The sequence below is a fragment of the Cervus elaphus genome, chromosome 11 (assembly GCF_910594005.1).
Source record: "Cervus elaphus chromosome 11, mCerEla1.1, whole genome shotgun sequence".
Lineage (NCBI taxonomy): Eukaryota > Metazoa > Chordata > Mammalia > Artiodactyla > Cervidae > Cervus > Cervus elaphus.
In genome coordinates this window covers 95,886,763-95,911,800 of record NC_057825.1, presented here as the reverse complement: position 1 = coordinate 95,911,800, position 25,038 = coordinate 95,886,763, and the positions used below count along the sequence as shown (strand labels likewise).

Below are 25,038 nucleotides of genomic sequence, written 5' to 3'. Positions count from 1 at the left end.
GACCCCCCTTTCGCATGCTGCCAGCTGGCCTTCCCCCTCTCCCCCCAAAGTCTCTACTCCCGCCAGCCCCTCAAAGCCAGGCTGTTTGACAGTCAACACCTGCGTGGGCAGGAGTGCTCAGAGCTAGGATGGCAGAGGTGGCATCTAGTGATGGCACAGCTGAAGCAGTGCAAGCATGCAGTGTAGCTTCAGGTGGTCTTTTTTTTTTTTTTTTTAAGATTCATTATGTTTGGCTGTGCTGGCTCTTTGTTGCCGCATGCAGGCTCTCTCTACCTGCGGTGAGTGGGGGCTACTTTCTGTTGCAGTACGCAGGCTTCTCATTGCAGTGGCTTCTCGTTGTGGGGCATGGACTGTGCACACAGGCTTCAGCAGTTGCAGCGTCCGCGCTCTAGTGCACAGGCTCAGTGGTTTTGACACACGGGCTTAGTTGCTCCACGGCATGTGCGATCTTCCCCGACCAGGGATCGAACCCTGTGTTGCAAGGCACACTCTTAAGCCACTAGACTATCCAAGAAGCCCCAGGTGGTCTTTTTATGTGTCCAGCACCTGCTCTGTACATGGGGGATACTTGATCAGGACAGTGCCTTTGACAAGAGGTTCTCAAACTTGAGCTTGCTTCAGCATCACCTGAAGGACGTTATTAAAATGATGGCTGAGCCCACTCAGGGCTTTGGATTCAGTAGGAGCAGGGGAGGGAGCGGGCTGAGCACCTGTGCGGCTACTGAGTCAGCAGGTGGTGCTGGGGCAGCTGGTCTGGGGACCTGGAGAACCACTTTCTTAGGAGGTTAAGAGATCTCATGCCCAGAGGCGAATCAGCTGGAACAAGTGAGTATATCAGTGGCTGAAACCAGACCTCCGTTTCCGCTCCATTTTGTTCCCCACTCATAAGGCGTATTGCTTGAAGGAGGGAGGAAGAGGACAGCGAAAAGATGAAAGGGATATGGAAGTTTCCAGTTGATGGGGTCACAGGAAAAATAGTGATGAGGATGGTGTTGATCCTCTAGCTTCTCAGAATACCTGCTCCAGTGTTTTAGCTCTGGTTGAGCATTAAAATCACCTGGAGAGCTTTAAAAACTCTCTGTACCTGGGACCAACTACATCAGGAACTTTGAGGGGTGGGGCTCAGGCATCTTTGGTTTTTAAAGTGTTCCAGGCAATTCTGATGTGTAGCCAAGGCTGATACCCACTGCTCTGTTCTACCTGGTGAGTTCCTCACTGCCACACTTTTATAAACTGTTTATGGACTTCTTTTTCTTTAATATTTATTTATTTGACTGCATCAGGCCTTAGTTGTGGCATGCGAGCTCTCTAGCTGCAGCGTGTGAACACTTAGTTGTGACATGTTGGATCCCTGACCAGGGATCAAATCCAGACCCTCTGGACTGGGGGCATGGAGTCTTACCCTCTGGCCCACTAGGGAAGTCCCAGAGGAGGGCTTCTTAATGTGGGGTCCACTGAAGGGTCTTAGAATTCTGGGAGTCTGTGAACTGAGATGGCAAAAAGTACATTTCTTTTTTCAAAAACATCTAAGTCTCCCTTCAGCACCTGGGTTCTGAACCTGTTATGTATCTGATTGAATCTCATTAGATAAATGGGCATTTGATTCACCAGTAGCATGAACCGAGAGAAATCTGAGAATCTGTATGGAACTCCATCGAAACATTTCTGGAGCATACTTGAGTTAAGAACCTCATATGAAACATAAATAATTTCCTAAACACAGGAGGTCAGTTATCATGGCACTTGATTATGGGCCCAAAGAGCCCAGTTTAAAACTGGGATATTATCTTGCTACGTGACTTGGACATATAACTATGTGTCTGGATGTTTCATTCATCTGTTGAAATGGATGGATTAGAGAGCAGGGGTTCTTTTGTTATTTTAAAAATGTTTTTGGAAAGTACCCACTTCACTCGAATTTTTCATGACATGTCAAGAGGAAATTTAAGAGTGCTTGGGCTTAATTGGGGATTGCTAGCCTGAGTGTGTTCAGGGGCCAGGAAGTAAGTCAGATCTGTGAGGTTGTGAATGACAGGGCCTGTGACCCACTGCAATGAGCCTGTCCCTTGGAAAGACATTTAATGGAAGACAGCGCCACCACTCTGACTGGAAGATACACACCCACATGTTGAACAGGCCTCTGACCCCCAGTCTGTGATTCCCAGTGTAGCTTTGACACCTTGTGACAATCAGATCACATCACCCTTAAGTGGAAGGGACCAGGGCCAAATCCTGGGCCCACCACTTCTATTTGTATTTCCTTGGAGGTGTTATTTAACATCTGTAAGTCTCAATGTCTTTACCTCTAAAAGGAAAATAATAATATCTAGTTTGTAAAGTACTGAGAACATTAAAAGAAATCATACATGTCAAGACTTCACCCAGTGCCTGGCTCATGGTGGATGTTCAATAAATGTTAGTTGTCATCACCATCCTCATTGTCAGATTATGAGATACTGACCTCAAAATTTCAAAAACCACTCTGAGAGGGCTGGCGTGATCAGAGGCACAGGGACTTAACATTATCTCTGCTCTTAATTCCTGTGGGTATCTGCCTACTTTATTTAAGGATAGAAAGAAGTGAAGTCGCTCAGTCGTGTCCGACTCTTTGCGACCCCATGGACTGTAGCCTGCCAGGCTCCTCCCTCCATGGGATTCTCCAGGCAAGAGTACTGGAGTGGATTGCCATTTCCTTCTCCAGGGGATCTTACCAACTCAGGAATCGAACCCAGGTCTCCCGTATTCCAGGCAGACGCTTTAACCTCTGAGCCACCAGGGAAGCCCCTATTTAAGGATAAGCCAGGCCTAAATATCAATGCTTCTCAAATCACATGAGAATCTTGGTAAAGCGCAGCCAATTCTGGTTCCCTAGGTCTGGGGTGGGGCCAGAGATTTTGCATTTCTCATAAGTGATGTATGTCCATGATACTGGTCCAGGGACCACACCTTGAGTAGGAAGGCTTTAGAATATTTGAGACAAAGTTTTCTTATCTGGGAGCAAGGAAGTTAACGTATGGCTTTGGATGTGCCCTAAATTTTCTAGAGCTAATAGTCATCAGAATGTTTTCTTAACTGTCTGTGGTTGGCAGAATTCTCAGACACCCCTCACTGATCATGCTTTGTGTAAGCTCCTCCCTTTGAATGAGAGTGGGTTATCCAAACATTATGGAACGGCTTTCCCACGAATTGGGGACCATATGCAGCCAAGGCGAGGGGATTTTGCAGATGTATTTTAGGTCTCCAGTCAGTTGACTTGAAATTAATCAAATGGAAGACCAGCCTGGCACAACCAGTTGGACTCTTTATTTATTTATTAGGATTTTATTTATCATTTTTGGCTGTGCTGGGCTTTTGTTGCTGCAAATGGACGTTCTCTAGTTGTGGTGAGTGGGGGCCCCTCTCTAGCTGAGGTGTGTGGGCTTCTGATTGCGGTGGCTCCTCCTGGTGCAGAGCATGGGCTCTGTGGAGTGTGGGCTTCGGTCGGTAGCTGTGGTCCACGGACTTAGCTGCCCTGAAGCCTGTCGGTTCCTCCCAGACCAGGGATTGAACTCATGTCCCCTGCACTGGTGGGTGAATTCTTAGTCCCTAGACCACCAGGAAAGCCCTTAGTTCTTTAAAAGAAGATCTAGGGGTCAGAGTCCAGAGGTAAGAGAGATGTGAAGTAGAAGTGAGATTGTCCTTTGGCCCTGAGGAAACAAACTGTCCTGTTGAGGAGAGGGCCCCGGGGCAGGAAGCGGCAGCGGCCTCTAGTTGCTGAGAGTGGCCTTGGCTGACAGCCGGCAAGAAAGTGGGGACCCCAGCTCTACAGTTGCAGGGAACTGAATTCTGCCAAGAGCCCCAGGCAAGTGGGCCGGGATCCCAAGCTTTGATATCAGTCTGTGGGGCTTCCCTTGTGACTCAGCTGGTAAAGAATCTGCCTGCAATGTTGGAGACCTGGGTTTGATCCCTGGGTTGGGAAGATCCCCTGGAGAAGGGAAAGGCGACCCACTCCAGTATTCTGGCCTGAAGGATTCCATGGACTGTATAGTCCATGGGGTCGCAAAGAGTCGGAAATGGCTGAGCGGCTTTCACTTCACTGTGGGACCCTGAATAGAATCTATCTGAGCAGGCAAACCCACAGTGATGTGAGCTCGTAATGGGGCCTGGTTTCACGCCAGTGAGTCTGTGGTCTTTTGCTCCAGGGCAATAGAAAGCAAAAACAATGTCCTCATTCTTCTTTCGGATTGCTGTGCCTAAAGATAACTTTTGTAGACAACCAGTAGGCTTCAGATTATCTCAACACAAGTGCTGGGGTGGAAAATCGGTGTTTCTATTTGTTGTTGTTCAGTTGCTAAGTTGTGTCCAACTCTTTGCGTCCCCATGGACTGCAGCACACCAGGCTTCCCTGTCCTTCACTATCTCCCTGAGTTTGCTCAAACTCATAGCCATTGAGTCAGTGATGCCATCCAAACATCTCATCCTCTGTCACCCCCTTCTCCTGCCCTCAATCTTTCCCAGCATCAGGGTCTTTTCCAATGAGTTAGCTCTTCACCTAGGTGGCCAAAGTATTGGAGCTTCAGCATCAGTCCTCCCAATGAATATTCAGGGTTTATTTACTTTAGGATTGACTGGTTTGATCTCCTTGCTGTCCAAAGGACTCTCAAGAGTCTTCTCTTGTACCACAACTTGAAAGCATCAATTCTTGGGCACTCAGCTCTTTTTATGGTCCAACTCTCACATCTGTACATGACCAAAGGGAAAACAGACAGGAACAAGGGGATGGACCCATGGATAGAAGTAAACCTCAGCCTCCTATCAGGGTGTCCTGACTATCCTAGGTGGCCACCATTCAGCAACAAGGGCTCGGGGTTTACAGCGGTAGAAGAGAGTGCTGGGGAGAGGGGCACCAGAAAGAAAACTCCTGGGGGTGACCCATGTCCTTCCCACTCCTTCTTATGATAACCAATTCTGTGATCATGCCTAACGTGAAGGGTACAGAGAAGTAAAATGCCTTGTGCACCTCAAGGTAGCACTGGTCCAGATGTTGGGAACCTGAGTATATCAACCCCTGTGTTGCCAGAGAGGAGGCAGGATTTCAGATAGCTCAGCTTCAGGATGCTCGGCTCACACCAGGGATGGATCTGGCTGCCCTGGCTGCCTGGGAGAAGCCAGAGGGAGCATGTGTGTGTAAAGGGAATGGCACCAAAATCTTGGCTTTCTCTGCCCACCGAAGTGGGATAAAAAAACCCAGAGAGTTTGGAGGAAATAGAAAGGCAGCTTCGATCCTCAGCCGGCGGAGGGGGAGAACACGGTAGGCTCTTGCCTCAAGAACTGTGTCCCCCTTCCATGAGGAATCTGGGGGCTTATATTAGATGAGGCCTCACAGTCAGGGCTAGGTGATGAGGAACGAAGGTGTAAGGATCCTGTATTCTTTCTCTTGCATTGTTTTAAAAACAGCATAGGCTGGCATCAGGTGGTCTGTTAGGGTGAGTCCGGCCATCTGGTAGCCTGGTAGTTCAGTCTGTTGTCTTTTGTGTGTTGTACTGGGCCTTCTTTCTATTATGTAAAAAAGAGAAAAACTACAAGGGGGGATCTGTGGGGAGAGGGCTGTAAAGGTGAGTACCAGATACAGGATAACAGGTGCAAAATGTGAGTTGGGGGCAGGAGAGCAAACCTAGTTACAGACTACAGATTAGGAACAATTAGAGTGAAAACTCAGAGTGGCCAGGCCTGCTCACTTTTCTCTTTATCTTCTTCGGTCTCAGGAAAGAAAAGAAAAACTCATTCCTCTTTTTTCCTTTTCCCTGCAACAGAAACTCTCCCTCTGGCCCCAAAGGAGAGCAAAGAGTTTCTTGGTGGGACTTCCTGGGTTGGTGGAAAATCCAGTCAGTTCTGGGCTGTCTTCAGGCTAATGACTGAGGATTCTTGTGCCAAGGACTTTCCCCACACCCAATAGACCAGAATCGTTTGGGTTTCCTAGCATGATTGGTTTTTTTTTGGCTTGATTTTCACCTGCTCTCTTGTCTGTGCTGGGCACAGGGCTGGGGGAAATTATGCCTTCTGTGACCCTTAGGGGACAAGCCATTCTGGGTGGGCATATTTTCCAGGGAGTAAGAGATGATCTTTTGAAGCATAAAAAGAAAAATCTCCTCTGTTCTGACAGCTTAATAACTTGGGGAGGAAATATTTCTAAAATATATGTATGGTGGTGAATATTTGTACTCACTGCAAGCTGATGTCACAAAAATGAGCTTTTAATAACTTTTCTAATAAGAATCTCATTTGGCTCCTGAGGCTCCTGTCAACTTAAAAAATAGTCACAACCTAAAAGTTGAGAGCTATGTTTTATTTGATGGGAATTTTTTAGGACTTCAGGCCTGGGAGACAGCAACTCAAGTAACCGTGAGAGAATTACTCTGAGGAGGTGGTGGGGAGGAGTTAGGTTATATAGGAGTTTGCAACGAAGGGTAGGTAGTCTGAACATCAAAAGTATTTTTGTGAATTATAGAAAACCAATCTCAAATTAAGGAATTTAGTGCCCACCTGTGTATGGGAAGATGCAAGAGTCTGGGCTCACTGAAATCATTCCTTTCATATGCATCTCAAAACACACACCCAGCATCCTGTGTTTTTTTTCACATCCTGAGTTCTTCAGGGCTGACTGTAGAGAATGACTGCTCCCTAATGGTTGCCAGGGCATGACGGTGTTCTTCTTTCTGAGTGCCCTGGAGGGCTGGGATCGCTGATGACTGTGACATCCTTGTTTACTGATATGGCAGGAAACCCTCCATTTCTCACTCCTATTAATGAGTAAAGGGGAATTTAAGCTGCCAGTTCATGTTATTCTAGGGTCTAGGTTGGTCCAACTCTGCCCCTCTGGGTTTTATTCAGCCTCTTTTGGGTATATGGCTCAGATGGCATAGAATCTGCCTGCAATACAGGAGACCCAGGTTCAATCTCTGGGTCGGAAAGATCCCCTGGAGAAGGAAATGGCAGCCCACTCCAGTATTCTTGCCTGGGGAATCCCATAGACAGAGGAGCCTGGCGGGCTACAGTCCATGGGGCTGGAAGAAGTCAGACATGACTGAGCAACTAACACTTTGGGTAGATGCTCAGTCTTTTAGACTGACCTTGTCACCTACTTCTCGCCAGGACCAGAGTCTGAGAACTGGGGAAGCCGTGTCCCCAGGGTGTGATGGGGAGGGTGGCTGGTCCCCATCTGCTGGCCCGGGGGCTCTTCACTGGCTTCCATGAAGATGTTCCTGGGCCTGGCTGGTCACACAGTGTCCGCCTACATCTCCCGCTGAAGTTCGTGGCTGGGAAACCTGGCGTCTGGTCCTTCCTGGGAGTCAGAGCCAGTGCACTGGCTGACATGACCCCACGGTGCCCTTGGCGGCTCCATGGTCTTCTGTGCCCCAGCCATGGCCTTGTTTTCCCCCTGGCTTAGACTGGCTAGCTGTGCAGGGGATACCCAAAACATGTACCAACCAGCAGGGCAGGAGCACCGATCCATCAGAGCAGGTGCTGCACTAGGCTTTGGACCATAAGGATCTCAGGGGAGCATCTCTGGAAAGGCAGAGTGTGGAGAGCTCAGGGCTTAAGTAAGTGGTTATTTCCTAACTGGTAAGGACATGTTTCTGGGTTTCCCAGGTGGCACTAGTGGTAAAGAACCTGCCCGCCAATGCAGAAGACAGAAGAGACATGGGTTCGATCCCTGGGTTGGGAAGATCCCTTGGAGGAGGGCATGGCAACCCACTCCAGTATTCTTGCCAGGAGAGTCCTATGGACAGAGGAGCCTGGCGGGCTACAGTCCATGGGGTTGCAAAGAGTCAGACATGACTGAAGCAGTTTAGCACACATGTTCGCAAGGACATGTTTTCATAATCGGCCGTCCTGCTCCTTATGGACTGAGTGTCCCGCAGCCTCTAGGTCATCTTGTCCTTCATCACGGCAGCCCCATATCAGCTCAGATCTCAGCTTGCCCAGTTTTCCACTGGAAGCACAGGGGGAGCTGTATTTCCTCTCCATCAGCAAAGAACTGAGACTCACGGGTAACTAACCCTGCCTCCCTCCACCTTAACATGCAATGTCTCCATCCTCCCTGGGTGCTGCCATCTTGATCAGAGCTCCCTACTTTACCCTGGTGGGAATTCCTCGAGGGACCCAGTGGGAAAGCAGAGCTGTCCCTCTGCACTCAGATTTTGAGCCTGGAAGTGGGGGCAGAACCCATTTTCCCAACTTGGACATCCCCTATGTTATGTTCACTTCCTGCCCTCCTTACCGAGCAAGCCTTTGCTCTTCCCCTTTTTTGGGGGCCATAGTGGCTGAAGACTCAGAGGAAATGGGAAGGGGAATACACTGGAAGATAATTCGCTGTTATCCCCACCACATGCATAACGCACTTCCTAATCTTGAGAAAGAAGGTCCAGAGAAAATACATTCATTTGTATCATTTCTTTTTAGATTCACCAATAAGGAGTCATATGAGATTTCTCCTTCTCTGCCTGACTTACCTCACTCAGTAAGACAATCTCTGGGTCCATCCATGTTGCTGCAAATGGCATTATATCATTCTTCTTAATGACTGAGAGCGAGATTTAAACTGTTCTTCATGATTCAGGGAAAATCATAGAGACACCAGCTGTTTTGTGCTGAAACACCTGGACACTTTCAGGAAGCGTGGAGAGGTGGAGGGGGATGTTAGCATCCGCTCTCATGGGGCTCTGTTGTGCTGTTTGGTTCTTGCTCTCATCTCAGTAGTTTTTCTTCTCTGTTGTTGGGCAATCAGCTGCTGCATCTTTGTGGGTGTGTTTTCCTCTGTCAGCCATCCCTCTTTTTCTGAGTAGCTGCCTCTTCTCTAAATCTAGGCTATGACAAATCTAGATAGCATATTAAAAAGCAAAGACATCACTTTGCTGACAAAGGTCCATATAGTCAAAACTATGGTCTTTCCAGTAGTCATGTATGGATGTGAGAGTTGGATCATAAAGAAGGCTGAGCATAAAGAAGAACTGATGCTTTTGAAATGTGGTGCTGAAGAAGACTCTTGAGAGTCCCTTAGACTGCAAGGAGATCCAACCAGTCGATCCTAAGGGGAATCAACCCAGAGTATTCATTAGAAGGACTGATACTGAAGTTGAAGCTCCAGTACTTTGGCTGCGTGATGCAAAGAACCGCACTCATTGGAAAAGACCCTGATGCTGGGAAAGATTGAAGACAAAAGGAGAAGAGGGCAGCAGAGGATGAGATGGTTGGATGGCATCACCAATTCAGTGGACGTGAACTTGGGTGAACTCTGGGAGATGGTGAGGGTCAGGGAGGTCTGACGTGCTGCAGTTTGTGGGGGCGCAAAGAATTGGACACAGCTTAGTGAATGAACAACCTCTTCTCTACTTCTCTTCGAACCATCTGGTCACCTTTCCCTGACCCTCAAGGCTCTTGGAAGACACAGAAGGACTTCTGAGCTGCTCCCAGATTGGAATCTGGCCGTTGAGTGGAGCTTAGGGGTAGGCAAGCCTGCATCCTGAAATGACGAATGTTTCTGATGATGAGTTCTTTCTAAGACTGGAAGTGTCCGTCCTATGAGGGGCCAGCGTGGCCACCTGTGGAGGATGCTGTTTGGGAAGACTGTGTAGGTGGGCTGCTAAGCTTGGTGGCTCCTGGAACCCCTTCCAGCGCCAGGTGCTTCCACAGAGCTGAGATCCAGTCCCAAGGATGAGGACTGTGTAGATTCAAGTTTACCTCCTGCTGCATCAGTCCATTAGCTCTCTGGCCTTGGGTTACCTGCTCAGTGTATCTGAGTCTTTCCATTGCTCACGTTGACAGTGGGGATGACACACTCTTACCAGACCCATGGGTTTTGCTCTGTGGAGTTGTTCAGAGTGCCGAACCCCTTTTACACAAACCTCTGGCTGGGAGAATTTGAAGCCTGGTGGGTTTGTACCGTGGGTGCCAAGGGCCTCAGGGGCCCAGCTTCCATGTCTGTCCTGCTGGGTGACTACAGGTGACTATTTTGAGCTAGAGGAGGGCTTGTTGAGGGTTGGCCTGTGGGAGGGGCTGATGCTGGAGGAAGGAAGTGTCTTTGCTTGCTGGTCCAGAACCCCCAGGAGCCCTGAATGACTGTGGCTTGCTGGGAGTGAAACCCATGAGTGGAGTGTTTGAGTGGCAGGATGAGCTGGGCTGATTCGCTGAATCTCTTGGTTAATGGTTCCTGGGGCAGAAGTTGGTCAAAGTTCAAAAAGTTTGACAGGGGAAGGGTGATTTTATTTGTTTTTTTATTTAACTTTTAAAATTTATTTTTGTTAAAATTTTTTTTATTGGAGTATAGTTGATTTATAATGTTGTGTTAGTTTCAGATGTACAGCACAGTGAATCAGTTATGTATGTACATATATTTGCTCCTTTTTGTTTTTTAGATTCTTTTCCCATATAGGTCATTACACAGTATTGAGTAGAGTTCCCTGCGCTGTACAGCAGGTCCTTGTTGGTTTTCTGTTTTACATGTAGTGGTGTGAATTCGTCAGTCCCAATTTCCGAACTTATCCCTACACCCTTCTTTACCCCCTGGTGGCCATAAATTTGTTTTCTCCAGCTGTAACTCTCCTTCTGCTTTGTAGATAAATTCATTGGGAAAGGGTGATTTTAGAGCGAAAGGTACTTACTGGTAGACAGTAAAATAAAAGAGAGTGTGTAGCCCATGGTGGAGCTGAGTCTCAGCCTTACCGGGTTCTCCCCTTTGAGATTCCGCCCAATGTGGCCCAGCGGCTGCTTCTGCCAAAGATGGGTCTTCCTGTGCCCTGGCTTCCAGTTAGTGCTTCTGTCCCCCGACCCCATTAGGGTCAAGACTTGCCAGTGACACAGCCACGCAGACCTGAAGCCGTCCCACTGTCCTGCTCCAAATCCCCTTAATCCCAGAAGGGAGGGAAATGCTAGCCTCTTTTTTCTACAGGACAAAAGTAGTGTGTGGACATCTCTCAAGGATTCTGCTCTGAACCAACACGTTTGTCTGCCTCAAACCTGTCTTTTATTTCTCTGTGTCTGAAGTTAGAGAATCTCAAATGCCTAACATTCTGTGTTTCCCAGAGACGTAGTTCCAAATACTTTTTATTTGGCTTCAGCATTGAATTATTAATTGCTGTTCCAAGCTTAATTTTGATGTAAATATTTATTTCCCCATAGGTTTCAGAGGGTTTTGTATCACATGCCTGAAACACCCTGTTTAGATTTTTAGGAATCTATTTTGCATACTGGACGTGACTCAGTGGGAGGCGTGAGGCTGGAGAGCTATGTGACTTCACTGATAGTCAAGATCTGTCACCTCATTTTTGTGTTTTAGATGACTGTACTTCCTGACTCATAGATGGAAGCCACTCATAGTGGCTTAAAACCTTCCGGGAACAAGGTAAAGGTAGAAATAAAGAAAAGTTTCACCTTCTAGGTGAATTAAGAGAGATACTCAAATATACTAGAGAATAAAATGTTTGCTCCTTTTAAATGCCTGAAGATTTATCTCTGGAGCTAACTTTTGCTTATTTACTCTCAATAAACTTTCAGGTGTTCAGGGGAAATTATGTATGTATGTATGTATGTATGTATCTGTGTGTGTGTGTGTGTGTGTGTGTGTGGCCCAGGTGGGATTGGGGTGGGTCCAAACAGGGCTGGGGGTCCAGTCAGGGTTTGGGGGCCCAGGCCCCACTTCTGAAAACTATGGGAAATTAATATTTACATCAAAATTAAGCTTGGAAATTTTTTCTAAATTAAAAGCTGAATCAAAGTGAAAAGTATTTGGATCTAAGTTTCTGAGAAGCACAGAGGTCATGAGGAGTCATGGGGGGCCCAGAAGGAGAGACAGAAGACAAAGAGAGAAGAGAATAAACCAAAATTGGTGACTCTAGGTAGGATACATTGGGCCTCCCAGGTGGTTCAGTGGTAAAGAATCCACCTGCCAATGCAGGAGACACAGGTTTGATTCCTGGGTCAGGAAGATTCCCTGGAGAAAGCAGTGGCAACCCACTCCAGTATTCTTGCCTGGAGAATCCCATGGACGGATAAGCCTGGCAGGCTACAGTCTGTGGGCTCTCAGAGTCAGACAGGACTGAGCAACTAAACAATAATAACAAGGTAAGATACATACCGGTGTTATACTTTTTAGTACATAGCACGTTCTGCAACGTGTTAGTCTGCTGGAATTGTTGAGAATTAAAGGAAAAGGTGAAGTGAACACCTGCACATGTGTAGGCCACATGTCCATCCCTGAGCAGGAGTCAGGCCCAGGGTCACGGGCGGGGACAGTCACCTGGGCCTCAGGGGCCCGTGGTGGACGCTGCTCAGGCCTCCCCCTCCTTCCCGCCCCTTCCCCGGCCCCAGGCACCCCTGGCTTAGGCTGAACCATCCGCAGTTTCCACCTTACTTCATTCTTTTTCTTTTTTCAATTTCCCCACATTTTTGGCCATTTTCTGAGCCTGGCCCTGCTTTGCCTCCTATTGCTCCCTACTTTTACACTGAGTTCAGCAAAACAGGTCATTTGACAGAAGAAAAAAATAAAGCTAGAATTGTAACTCAAATACTTGGAACAAAATGCCTTTATAATTTCTTTCTTCCAGTAAGAAGGTCATCTTAGATTCAAGCAGAAATGTCAAATTGCCTGTAATTTAAAGACACATTTAAAGAAAGTAGGACAGGAAAACAGCATTTTGCTGCAAAATGAATTCTTCTTCCTCGAGGCTGCCAAAAACTGATGTTTCCCACACCGCGGCAGCTCTGGTTCCAGCCTGCTTCTGAGGTTTAGATGATTGAAAATGATCACTGCTATGTGTTTGTGGTTTAATTGTCTGAAGCCACTTCCTGGAGAGGTCACAGGGCAGCTGCTGTTTTGCCAGAGTCCACAGAGAGGACTGGAGACAGCTGCCTTTGGCTGGGGGCCCAGGCGGGTCTGGGGGTCCAGGCCAGGGATTGGGGAGCCTCAGTGGCGCTGGGGGCCCAGGAGGGGATCCGTGGCCCAGGTGGGGCTGGGGGTGCAGGCGGGGGTCTGGGGGTGGCACTAGGTGGGGCTACGGGGGCCTAGTGGTGGCTTGGGGAGCCACGGTGGGGCTGGGGGTCCAGGCAGGGCCTAGGGTCTATGTGGGGGACCCAGGTGGGACTGGGGTGTCTCGGCAGGGGGTCAGGGGTCCAGGTGGGGCTCAGGGTCCAGGTGGGGGGTTGGGGGCCCAGGTGGGACTGGAGGGTCCAGGAGGGGTCAGGGATGGATGAGCAGGGGCTGGTCTGGGAGGAGAGCAACAGTGTAGAATTTCGTTCCCCTGGAACAGCGTGTCCTTGTGTCAGCTCTACTCCTCACTCCCACCAGATGTGGTTTTGAGAGGAGGGTTAACGTCTGTCTCACGTTCATCGCCTGAAAAGAAAGTGATGGCATGAGATTTCTTGGATCCCCTCCCAGCTCCAAGGCTTCAGCAAGCAGCCACCCCAGAGTGGACGCAGCCTGACTCTTGGGGTCAGAGTGACTTTTAAATAGTTACAAACCTTCTCCCCATCAGAGGAGGCTAAGCCTGAGCCTTGGGGGTGCTTTCATCCGAGGAGAGTTGAGATGACTTCTTACAGTCAATGGGCAGAAACATTTTAATTTTAAGAGTCAGGTCTCAGAAAGAAGAGCAGTGAGAATGTTACGTGTGACAGATCCCTGTGGGGCTCCTTCCCTGAGCTCCTTGAAATTAGGGGTTCAGGATAGGAGTGACAGGAAGCCTGAACAAAGGGGGCAGTTGGAGTCGGGGTGAGGGCAGCTCCACGAAGGCACCGAGGAGCAGACTCCTTCCGCACACGGTCTGCACGTGGCCCCATCCAGCCACTATATCCACACTGAGCTGGCAGCAAGGCAGACTTTGAAGCTGAGACTTTTAAGTTTTTCAGACACTTTTAGGTTGACTTCCGGGAGGATCATATGTTTCCACTTACATTTCATTGGCCCAGATTTTATCATGTGGTCACTCCTAGTTGCAAGAGAGGCTGGGAAATGTAGTCTTTGTGTGGGATGGGAGGTGCTTAGTTAAGAGTCGGGGGGTTTCTGTTATTGGGGAAGCAGACACTGGAGAAGGAAGTTAGCATCTGTCATAGAAACTTTGTTTCTGAAGACTAAGGGCTTTGGAATCACCTATCCTGGGTTTAAACATCAACCCTGTGTACTAGCTGTGAGATATTGGCCAAGTTACTTCACCTCTTTAATCTCTTCTACTTTAGCATCCATGGATTTGGCATGATGTTCACATCACAGGCGCAAAACAAAAGAATCAACACTCAGTATTTAGCACAACATCCGTCACCGGTCCCCCGGTCCCTGTGTCAATGTCTTTGACTTCATTCATTTATTCAGATGTGTGGTATTGACTGTTGTTGTTCAGTCACTAAGTTGTATCTGACTCTTTGCCACCCCATGGACTGCAGCACACAAGGACCCCTGTCCTTCACCATCTCCCGGAGTTTGCTCAAACTCATGTCCATTGGATCAATGATGCCATCCAACCATCTCATTCTCTGTCACCCCGCTCTCTTCATGCCCTCAATCTTTCCCAACATCAAGGTCTTTTCTAATGAGTCAGCTCTTCACATCAGGTGGCCAAACTATTGGAGCTTCAGTTTTAGCATCAGTTCTTCTAAAAAATATTTAGGGTTGCTTTCCTTTAGGATTGACTGGTTTGATCTCCTTGCTGTCCAAGGGGATTCTCAAGAGTCTTCTCTAGCTCCACAGTTCAAAAGCATCAGTTCTTCAGTGCTCAGCCTTCTTTATGGTCCAGCTCTCACATCCATACATGACTACTGATATTGATTGTACGTGTGTTTAACTCCTATTTCTTTCAGTCCTCACCGGAGATCTCATGAGTCTGGCTAGGACCAGTACAACTAGGATGTGATTAGCTGCGTGTGTTAGTCACTCAGTTGTGTCTGACTCTTTGCGACCCCTTCGACTGTAGCCTGCCAGGCTCCTCTCTCTATGGGATTTCCCAGGCAAGAATACTGGAGTGGGTTGCCATTTCCTTCTCCAGGGGATCTTCCTGACCCAGGGATCGAACCTGGGTCTCCCCCATTGCGGGCAGATTCCTTACCATCTGAGCCACCAGGGAAGTCCCTGTCCAAAGAGGATAAAGCAACATGGTCAATGTTGGGGTGAGCTTTATGCTAAGTAAATGGCCTGGTGAACCTTGGGTAGGTTTAGAGGTGAAGTTACAGGAGTAGAAGCAGGAAGAGCTGAGGGTGAGACAGCCCAGAGTGGACATCCAGCCAAGGGGAAAGTTCAGGCCCTCCCTGTCACCACTTGTCACCAGTAGGGGTGCTCAGGACACAGCTCTGAGCCCCCATCTTCTGGTGGTTGCCCAGTGATGAGGTGTGGGGGAGGTTTCTAGAGTTCAAGGGTCACTTCCTCTGTCTGCCAACACTGCCCTGGCAAGCTAAGAGCCAGCTGGGTTTACTGTGAGCCGTTCTGAATGCCATCTGTGCTAGGAAAGGGGAACAAGCCAAACTCCTTCAAGAATATGAAGGTGGGTGCTGGCAAGGATGTTTTTATCTGGATTCATGCATCACTCCCAGTTTCCTAGCAGACTTTCAGTTGGACACATTCCCTGGTACTTTCTGGGAGTGGGCACCGTGCAGTCCATGAAAACTGAATTAGATGGAGCCTCTGTCCTCGTGGGCTTCCCAGGCGGCCCCCTGGTAAAGAATCTGCCTGCCAGTGCAGGAGATGTGGGTTCGACCTTCCCCTGGGTTGGGAAGATCTCTTGAGGGAGGGCATGGCTACTCACTCCAGTTTTCTTGCCTGGAGAATCCCATGGACAGAGGAGCCCGACGGGCTACAATCCAGAGGGTCACAAAGAGTTGGACACTGAGCCGCTGAGTATTATGTCCTCGTCTGTCCCCACCCCTGGGATCCACAGGTGTGGTCCAAGGCCTGATGGCGCCCACTTCATTCCCTCCTGGGGTAACTCCTCCCTCTACAGGCGGGGGTGTTTACCTGCCCCACAGATGGCACGTCTGGCCACGTGTCTGGCTTTGACCAAGGGAATGTGGGCCAACAAGAGTGAGCTAGTTCTGAGCAAGCAAGGCCTCGCGTGCTTTTGCCCACGTTGTTTATGTTTTGCCATCACATGAGAACATCACCTCCCAGAAAGTCACTGGTCCGAGGAGAGTGAGACATCCATGGAGCGGACTTGGGTCCCACCTGAAGCTCAGAGCTGAGCCTATCCCAGCCTAATCTAGGTCGGCCAACCTCGATCTCACCCACAGTCCTGTGAGCGAGAATGGAAGACTGGTGTTCTGTGGCATTGGTTTGGGGCTGCCTGCCTAGCAGCATTGTTGGGGCAGTGGCTAGTGATACAAGAGGCAACCGTGATAGAGCGTGAGAGGGGCTGGGGCCGATGCGGATGGCCCGGGGGGGAGGTGTGGGGGTGCGGGGGGGCTGGAGGGAAGTACAGGGGGCATCTGATACTCCAGCTTTGGGGAGGTTGATGGGGAGGAATGCTTCGTGAACTTGTGTAAAATATTCAGTTTTTGGCCCTCATTTTGCTTTTTCCTCTGGGTTGCTCTAGACCACAGATTATATAGAATTCCTCAGGTTATGTCAGAATTGTGTGTAAAATAAGAGTTAATCCATAAGGCCTATAGCAAAAGTTCTCTGACAAGTTAAATATGAGGGCCTTTTGACTTTGTGACTCATTCACTCATTCCCAACAGACAGGAATTAGGAAGCAGCTCTGAACAAAATGAATTAGAATCCCGAGCACCTGCAGCTTACATGCAGGTGAGAAGAGACATAGTTGATGACAAACGTCAAGAGAGCAGGAGAGCTGGAAAGGAAAGATGGAGTGTTGGGGCAGAGGTGGGTGCAATTATACGGGAAGGTCAGGGAGGACCTCGTGAAGAGTGATGTTTGAGCCGAGACACTAGCAGCGGCCTTAGGTGAGGAAAGAACCTCTTGGGCCGAAGAGCAGGGAGTGCTAAGGTGTGTTTCAGGAAGACGGAGAGACTTAGGATACAAAACTCCTATTTCCAGCGAAACTTGCCAGAGAGGAAGAACAGATTCAAAAAATTTTGAGTTTTCTTGTTTAAAAAAAAAAAAAAATCTAGGCTAAAAGGTTTCTGTTGTCAGGTAAAGGCTCCAGAAACCAGCCCAGGACCATCCTCATGGGGTCCTCCCTTTTGGTGTTGGTGGTGCCTGGTGACCACCGCCCCGTCTGTCTCCTCCTCTAGGCCCTGCTGGGCAGGACTGGCAGTCTCCCCTCCCTGTGTCCTCCAGAAGCTTCTGGGAGCCATGTTCCTCTTGTCCGTATTGATAATGGGCGTGTCCCCCTTCGCCGTGCAGTCTGAGGATCACACGGGTAAGTAGTGACTCTCAGCTGGAGGGGCTTGCCTGCAGCTTCTCTGGGGATGTTGTTGTTTGGTCATTAAGCTGACTCTTTGCAACCCCATAGACTGTAACCCACCAGGCTTCTCTGTCCATGGGATTTCCCAGGCAAGAATACTGGAGTGGGTTGCCATTTCCTTCTCCAGGGGATCTTCTTGACCCAGGGATCAAACCCATGTCTCCTGCATTGGCTGGCAGATTCTTTACCACTGAGCCACCTGGGAATAGGAGTTGCTTATCTAGGGATATTTTGTTGTTGCCGAGAAGCAAGGTATGACCATCTGTGCTTTGGTAGGAGACAAGAGTTTTCTCTTGCCAGTCTCCTCTGGTGGATGAGTTTGCTGTGGGCGTCAGTCATTCCTGCCAAAGGAACAAACCAAAAAGACCATGCTTTTGCACTTGATAAAAGGTGCTTTTGGATTTTTACCATACAATGTGTTGGCACTAAGCTGAACTCAATCAATATCGACCTTGAATGACCAGGTGTCATCAAGTCAAAAATAAGACCAAACCTGAGACTTCTTGGTGGTCCAGTAAGGTTGTCTTCCAATGCAAGGGCTGTGTGTTTGGTCCCTGGTCAGGGAGCTAAGATCCCACATGCCCTGCAGCCAAACATCCAAAACATAAAGCAGAGACAGTATTGTAACAAATTCAGTAAAGACTTTAGAACTGGTCCACATTAAAAAAAAAAAAATTCTTAAAAAAGACCAAAATTTTTTTGTTATCTTGTGAACCTAATTTAACTTTTCCCACAAAATGTGGATGGAACTTGTTAGCAGCCCTAATGTCATTATCTGGGAGCTTTGAGAGCATTGTGAGCTCTCAGATTTGTTGGTGGGACCCCACATCATCAGGGCACGTGGTGTCCCCGGAGAGACCCCAAAACCTGACGGTGGATTCTCTGTCCTTCAGTGGCCGCAGGAAGCTGCCGATTTCATGGCAGGCACCCCAAAACATGGTTCAAGGTAGAAGGGGAGCCTTTGGTCTTGAGGTGCCCCCAGGTGCTCCACTGGGAGTCTACCAGCGCCCATGTCAACGTGACGTGGCATAGAAATGACTCCGCCTTGGCGGTCCCAGGGGAAGAAGAGTCGCGCGTGTGGGTCCAAGATGGAGCTCTCTGGATCGTGCCAGCCTCCCAGGCAGACTCCGGCACCTACATCTGCACTGTCAGGTCAGCCCCTTGGGGACAAGAAGCGGGGAGGGGCGCTCTTCCACAGCGGATGCTTGCATGGCATTTATAACAGCCTGGCCTTCCAAATGCAGCCCACAGGTGGGAACCTACTTTACGTCTGCCTCCCTGTTCCTGCAATACCTCCTACCTGGGAGCCTGTCCCAGACATCCTCACGGTGCCCTGTCTCCCCTTGCTGGGATCTTTAAGTGTCACCTCTTTGAAGAGGATGTCCCTGGTGACTTTGTCTAGAGCAGGATTCCTGTCCCTCTCTCTCCTGAACCTGAAGTTCTTTGTCTTCATCTGACACACATATACTGGTTTTATGTATTTAAGGATTCGTCCACTCCATTAGAACATACACTCCAGAGCACAGGGGCGTGGTTTATGTTGTTCGCTGCTGAATCCACAAGGACTTAGGGAATACATGCAGAACCCCGAGTCGAGTTGGAGACCGGGGAGAGACTTTAGGGAGAAGTTAACACAAATGCTTATTGGGCGGGGAGAGCCAAACCCATAAAGTTCTCCCAGGTGGTGGGTGTGGAGCTGAGGCTGGAACCCACAGCTCCTGGCATGGGACTTAGTTCCCCCATTTTTGTCCTGCTGCTTTTTTTCCTCTTTAATTGTGGTAACACAAGGATAATATAACATTTACCATTTTAACCTTTAAAAAAATTTAATATTCAGCTGAATTTATTTTTGTTTTTAAATTTTAATTGGAGTGTAGCTGCTTCAGGGCTTCTCCGATGGCTCAGTGGGTACAGGAGACACAGGAGATGTGGGTTCGATTCCTGGGTCGGGAAGATCCCGTGGAGGAGGAAATGGCAACCCACTCCAGTGTTCTTGCCTGGAGAACCCCATGGACAGAGGAGCCTAGCAGGCTCTAGTTCAAAGGGTGGCGAAGAGTTGGCCATGACAGCAACCAGCGCAGAGAGTTGCTTTGCAGAGTTGTGTCCGTTCCTGCTGCCCAGCAGAGTGAATCAGCTGTGTCTGCGCCATACCCACTCCCTTCTGGATTCCGCAGAGCATTGAGTAGGTTCCCGGTGACTGTCTATTTTATACATAGTATCAACAGTCTATGTGTCCATCGCAGCCTTCCAGTTCTGTTTCTATTAATATCACCATTTGGCCTCTGCCTTTTCCTCAGTTCCAGGGTCTTGATAGAATGATGATATTGAGATTATTGTTAGACCAACCCCAAAAATAAAACCCAAACAAACTTACCAAGTTCATTTCCCCCATGCAGTATTGAAAAAAAGACTTCACAGATCTTATCCAAAGATCTTAAGTTTCCTGATATTTGATTTCAGTTGATACATGATTTCCAAGAGAAGTAAAGGGGATGTTCTTCCTATGGAAACAGTGGCTCTTGGGAAACTGTCTCTCCATCTGGACAAGGTTTCCTGGGCTGGGAATTTGGAGCATGTTGGGGCTGTGCTGAAGCCCCACCTGGGGGGGGGATGCTGAAACACCTCCCCAGAACCTGGGAGGGTGTAGACCCCTTTGAAGAGGACTTGGAGTTTCTTGTGTACGTGTGCTAAGTCACTTCAGTTGTGTCCGACCCTTGGCAACCCCATGGGACTATAGCCCACTGGGCTCCTCTGTCCACAAGATTCTCCAGGCAAGAATACTGGAGTGGGTTGCCATTTCCTTCTCCACTAGGAAACTGGAATTTCTTCTTAGTGACCTCAATGGCCTTGAAAGCAGGCTTGTGAAGGGTCCTTTGAGAAACATGCAGAATACATCACCATTCCTATCTGATAATTATGACATGGTACTTTTTCTGCCCCCCAAAGGTTCAAAAGGACTAGGGACAGAAATGCTACAATACTAATGAGAAAAATACAGAATGAATTATTCACTGAGGTTGGGGAAGTTATTCTTAATTTCATTTAGTTTTACTTTCATTTTGCCTTGCCATTTAGTATTCTTTTCTCCCCTTTTAAATCAGAAATGCCTCTTACTGTGACAAAATGTCCGTCGAGCTCAGGGTTTTCGAGAAGACAGAAGCCTCTGTGCCGCTCATCTTCTACCCCCAAATTATACCCTTGTCAGCCTCTGGGCTACTGGTTTGTCCTGATCTGAGCGAATTCATCGACAACAAAGCTGACGTGAAGATTCAGTGGTACAAGGTACGTCTCTGAAAATTGCCATTTAATGAATGCATGTTTGAAGAGCCATAGAAAAGATATAAAATGCCTATTCTGAAGGCAATATGTTCACTTTTCTATTTCTATTTTTTAACCAGTGATTTTTAAAAGGGTCATGATTAGTATATTCTATACATCTTTATAAGGCTTGAGTAAGCATCCTCGGATAGTGATTTGAAAAGACAGTGTGTGAAATGAATGCAGAATAAATAAAAACTGAAGAAAGTAGCTTTTTACTCTATGCTGGGTCTATAGAAATTTAGAAAGAACTGTTTAACAACTTTATATTCGTGTTAATAGAGTTTTTATAAAAGCACATGAAAATTAACCTTTGGGTTAAAGGAGTAAATATTGGTGTAAACACAATTTCGTGTCTTTCTCAATAAACACTGTTGTCAGCTCCCTTGTGTAGACCAGGGGTGGGCAAACGACAGCCGTGGTCCAGTGAGCTGCCCCTCCTTTGTTGTTTTTTAACTTTTTCTTTTGTATTGGAGTATATTTAATTAACGATGTTGTGATAGTTGCAGGCGGGCAGCCAAGGGACTCAGCCATATGTGTACATCTATCCACTCTCCCCCAAACTCCCCGCCCACACAGGCTGCCACGTGACATCGAGCAGAGTTCCCTGCGCCCTGCAGTCGGTCCTTGTTATTATCCATTTTAAATATTAGCTGCTACTCATTTTTGGATGTTAACTATCCAGTTAAGGATAGTTTTCACATTTTTAAATGGTTTAAAAAATTAAAAGAAGACTAATATTTCATGACCTGTGAAAATGATATGAAACTCACATCTCAGTGTCTGTAAGTAATGTTTTACTGAGGCATGCTCATTTGTTTCTCTTTTTATGGGGCAGCAGCAGCTGAGTCGAGTGGTTGGACAGAAGACATGTGGACCATAGGCCTAAAATATTTACTTTCTGGCTTTTTACAGAAAAAAGTTTGCTGACCCCTAATATAGGCTGGGAATTGATACTAAAAAGTATGGTTACTTGTTTAAAAATGGATAGAGATGAACACTTTAGTAAAAAAAAAAAAATAGGTTGACCACCTGACAAGCATTCTAACTACAAAATAGTGTAGTATGTCAATTTAATATTGGAAACTTTTAAATGATTTTCAGAGAAAATATTGAGTTGGCCAAAAAGTCCTTTCAGTTTTTTTGTATAGGATGGCATAGCAAAAGCTGAATGACCTTTTTAGCAAACCCAGTAAGTAGCCAGCTCTTATGAATTAGTCCACCCAGTAGAGGATCTCTTAAGAGATATCTTAGAGGTTTCATAAGAACATAAAAGCAAAAAGATCTTTTAGAGGTTTCGTAAGGGCATAAAAAGGTCAAGTGAGAGATTTTACCATAGAGGAGAGAACACAGGTTCTGGGGGGTGACCAGTCGGCTGTCTGGCCTTGGTCAGCTTTTTCCCTCTTGAACCTGTTTTCTCTGCAAGGCGGCACTTCATCCCTCCCACACCTGGGACTGTTTCCAGTTGAAATGGAGCACAGGGTGTGAAAGACCTTGGGCAGTGCTTGGTGTGTAAATACGGGTGGACAGGGGCATCCTGGTAGCACTTAATGGTATCAGTTCCCGTCCTAAGAGTGCTGGCCATCACTGAGCATGTACTGTGTCCAAGTCTGTTCTAAGCTCTCCGACTTGAACCCAGTGCAGTAGGGGCTGTTAATATCTCCATTTTACGGATTAGGAAAGGGAGACACACAGATGTGAGCACCGTGCCCGAGGTCACTCAGCTGGCAGAGGATGAAGTCAGACCTCTGACCGTGGAGGCCAGAATGCACACATCCCTGCCACACGGGCAACCCTGGAGACTTGCAGACCCTGGAAGAACCATGTGGCTCTGCCCTGTTTTAACTTTTTAAACTTAATTGACACACTAGAGACTGTTCACATTTGAAGTACACTAATCAGGAACCCACACTCTGTGTGTGTGGGAGTCGCTCAGTCGTGTCCAACTCTTTGGGACCCCGTGGACTGTAGCCCGCCAGGCTCCTCTGTCCATGGGATTCTCCAGACAAGAATACTGGAATGGGCTGCCAGTTCCTCCTCCAGGGGATCTTCCTGACCCAGGGATCAAACCCGGGTCTCCCACATTGCAGGCAGGTTCTTTACCATCTCAGCCCTGTTAGGGTTTGTTCACATTTGATCACATGTGTTGGGAATGATGAAATCTCTGTTTTTAATTAAGTATATTGTTCAATTAGACTTAATGAGTCATGTGGCTGACAAACTCTTCCAGTTATGCCCATGTTCTCATTCAGATAAGTCTGTGAAATGACTCAGGGTTATATTCGATGATTGCAGTCGTCCTGGTTTTGAAAGAGATGTTCCTGAGAACATTTTGTGCTCATGAGGTGTTTCCTCTGCTGTGCCCTGCAGTACCTTTGTCCATAGGAGAAGTGCGGGTTCATGTCTCAAACTCGGTTTTCTCTTACAAAATTTTCTCCATCTCTCCTGACTCTTTAACTTGAAATGATTCTTAACATGACTACTGCAAGATCAACTCTTGTGGGCATTCACCATGACTACATCATAGCACTCCTTTCTGGATGTTTCCCAGGGCCTATAGGCAGCAGTTAGGCCATAAATATGTTTATATTTTAATGGCCTACTTTGTCAAAGAAGATAGTTTCTTTTTTTCCCCGTTTTGCCAAAGCAAACGTGCTTTAAACCTTGTAGTTAAACAGACCCAGCCATTTATTACAAACTTTTTATTTTGCATTGGGGTATAGCCAATTCACAATGTTGTGATAGTTTCAGGTGAAGCGAAGGGACTCAGCCATACATAACATGTATCCATTCTCCCCCAAACTCCCCTCCCATCCAGGTTGTCAGATGACATTGAGCAGAGTTCCTTGTGTTATATAGTAGGTCCTTGTTGGTTATCCATTTTAAATTTATCTGTGTGCACATGTCCATCCCAAACTCCCTAACTATCCTTCCCCCCATCAACTATAAGTTTGTTTTCTAGGTCTGTGAGTCTGTATCTTTTTTGAAATAAGTTCATTTGTATCATTTCTTTTTAGAATCCCCGTATAACCAATGTCATATGGTATTTCTCCTCTGTCTGAATTACTTCACTCAGTGTGACAATCTCTAGCCCCATCCATGTTGCTGCAAATGGCATTATTTCATTCTTTTCAATCTAGTCATTTTATTTTACATGCTAACAAACTCCCTCCCCTAAAAATACAGTTAAAAGCATGTCCCAAAGGACAACATTTGCAAAGTAAATACCAAGGTGATTCTTGGGTTGCAAATTCAATAGTGATGCATAATACTGATGCTGTTCATAGCTTTTGAGATATCAATTAGAATATAGTTTAACTTTTTTTTTTTAATTTTTTAATTTTTTTTTATTAGTTGGAGGCTAATTACTTCACAACATTTCAGTGGGTTTTGTCATACATTGATATGAATCAGCCATAGATTTACACGTATTCCCCATCCCGATCCCCGCTCCCTGTAGTTTAACTTTTTAAAAAACTTTTAATTTTGTGTTGGGATATAGCCGATGAACAATGCTGTGATAGCTTCAGGTAGACAATGAAGGGATTCAGCCATACATGTACAAGGATACAGTGTAACTTTGAAAAACGTTTTCCCTTAAGGATTCTGTCCCTTTGGATCAAGACAACAAGAAGTTTCTCAGTGTGAGGGGAACTCGCTTACTCGTAAACAACGTGTCCATGGAGGACGTGGGCTACTATACCTGTGCCATGACGTTTGCCCACAAAGGCAGGCAATACAACATCACCAGGAATATCAAACTCCAAGTCAAGAGTGAGTACTTGCCATCAAGAAACCTCTGTACCCTGGTTCAGCAACAAGCATGCAAGGGAAAAATTAGGGCTCACATAGAACTCTTTTTTTCCCCAGGTTGTTATCTCTTGATTGAATTTTTTTTTTATTTTAATTGAGGGAAAATTGCTTTACAATATTGGTTTAATTTCACGTAGAATTCTTTGAGTGTCTTTGGTATGAGAGGAAAACAGATATGGCAAATCTCTCAGCACCAGGCTTGTAAGACGTGTGTGACACTTGGAAGGATAGAAAGCTGGGTGATTTTATAAACAGTGAATCCCTGGGTAGTTGACAGGGTTCCAAGTCTGAAGTTAAGATATACACCACTAGAGGGAGCCAAACAGTAGTTCACATGGAAGGTCCCTCTGCAAGGTCCGTCTGGAAGACTTGCACATCGAGGGCCAGTCATCAGAACACAGTTGCCGTAATTTTGTGTCTAATTCTAGGATGTGCATGCGTGCTCAGTTGGTGGGTTGTGTCCGACTCTTTGTGATGCCATGGATTGTGGCCCACCAGGCTCCTCTGTCCATGGGATTTCTCAAGCAAG

The 25,038-nt window shown here is 47.2% G+C and overlaps 1 protein-coding gene across 2 annotated transcripts in view; it reads left to right on the top strand.

The window, feature by feature from the left end:
• IL1R2 (interleukin 1 receptor type 2) overlaps nucleotides 1-25,038 on the top strand; it is a 39,312-nt gene that overhangs the window by 2,226 nt on the left and 12,048 nt on the right. The window contains exons 1-5 of one of the 2 annotated variants that reach the window (XM_043918514.1): nucleotides 11,357-11,380; nucleotides 17,206-17,333; nucleotides 18,272-18,530; nucleotides 20,480-20,660; nucleotides 24,299-24,470. In XM_043918514.1, coding sequence (XP_043774449.1) covers nucleotides 17,267-17,333; nucleotides 18,272-18,530; nucleotides 20,480-20,660; nucleotides 24,299-24,470 — 679 coding nt within the window. In that variant the 5' untranslated portion in view covers nucleotides 11,357-11,380; nucleotides 17,206-17,266. Of the gene's footprint in view, nucleotides 1-11,356; nucleotides 11,381-17,205; nucleotides 17,334-18,271; nucleotides 18,531-20,479; nucleotides 20,661-24,298; nucleotides 24,471-25,038 lie in introns of those variants that run through there. The other variant, XM_043918513.1, reaches the window with a different exon arrangement.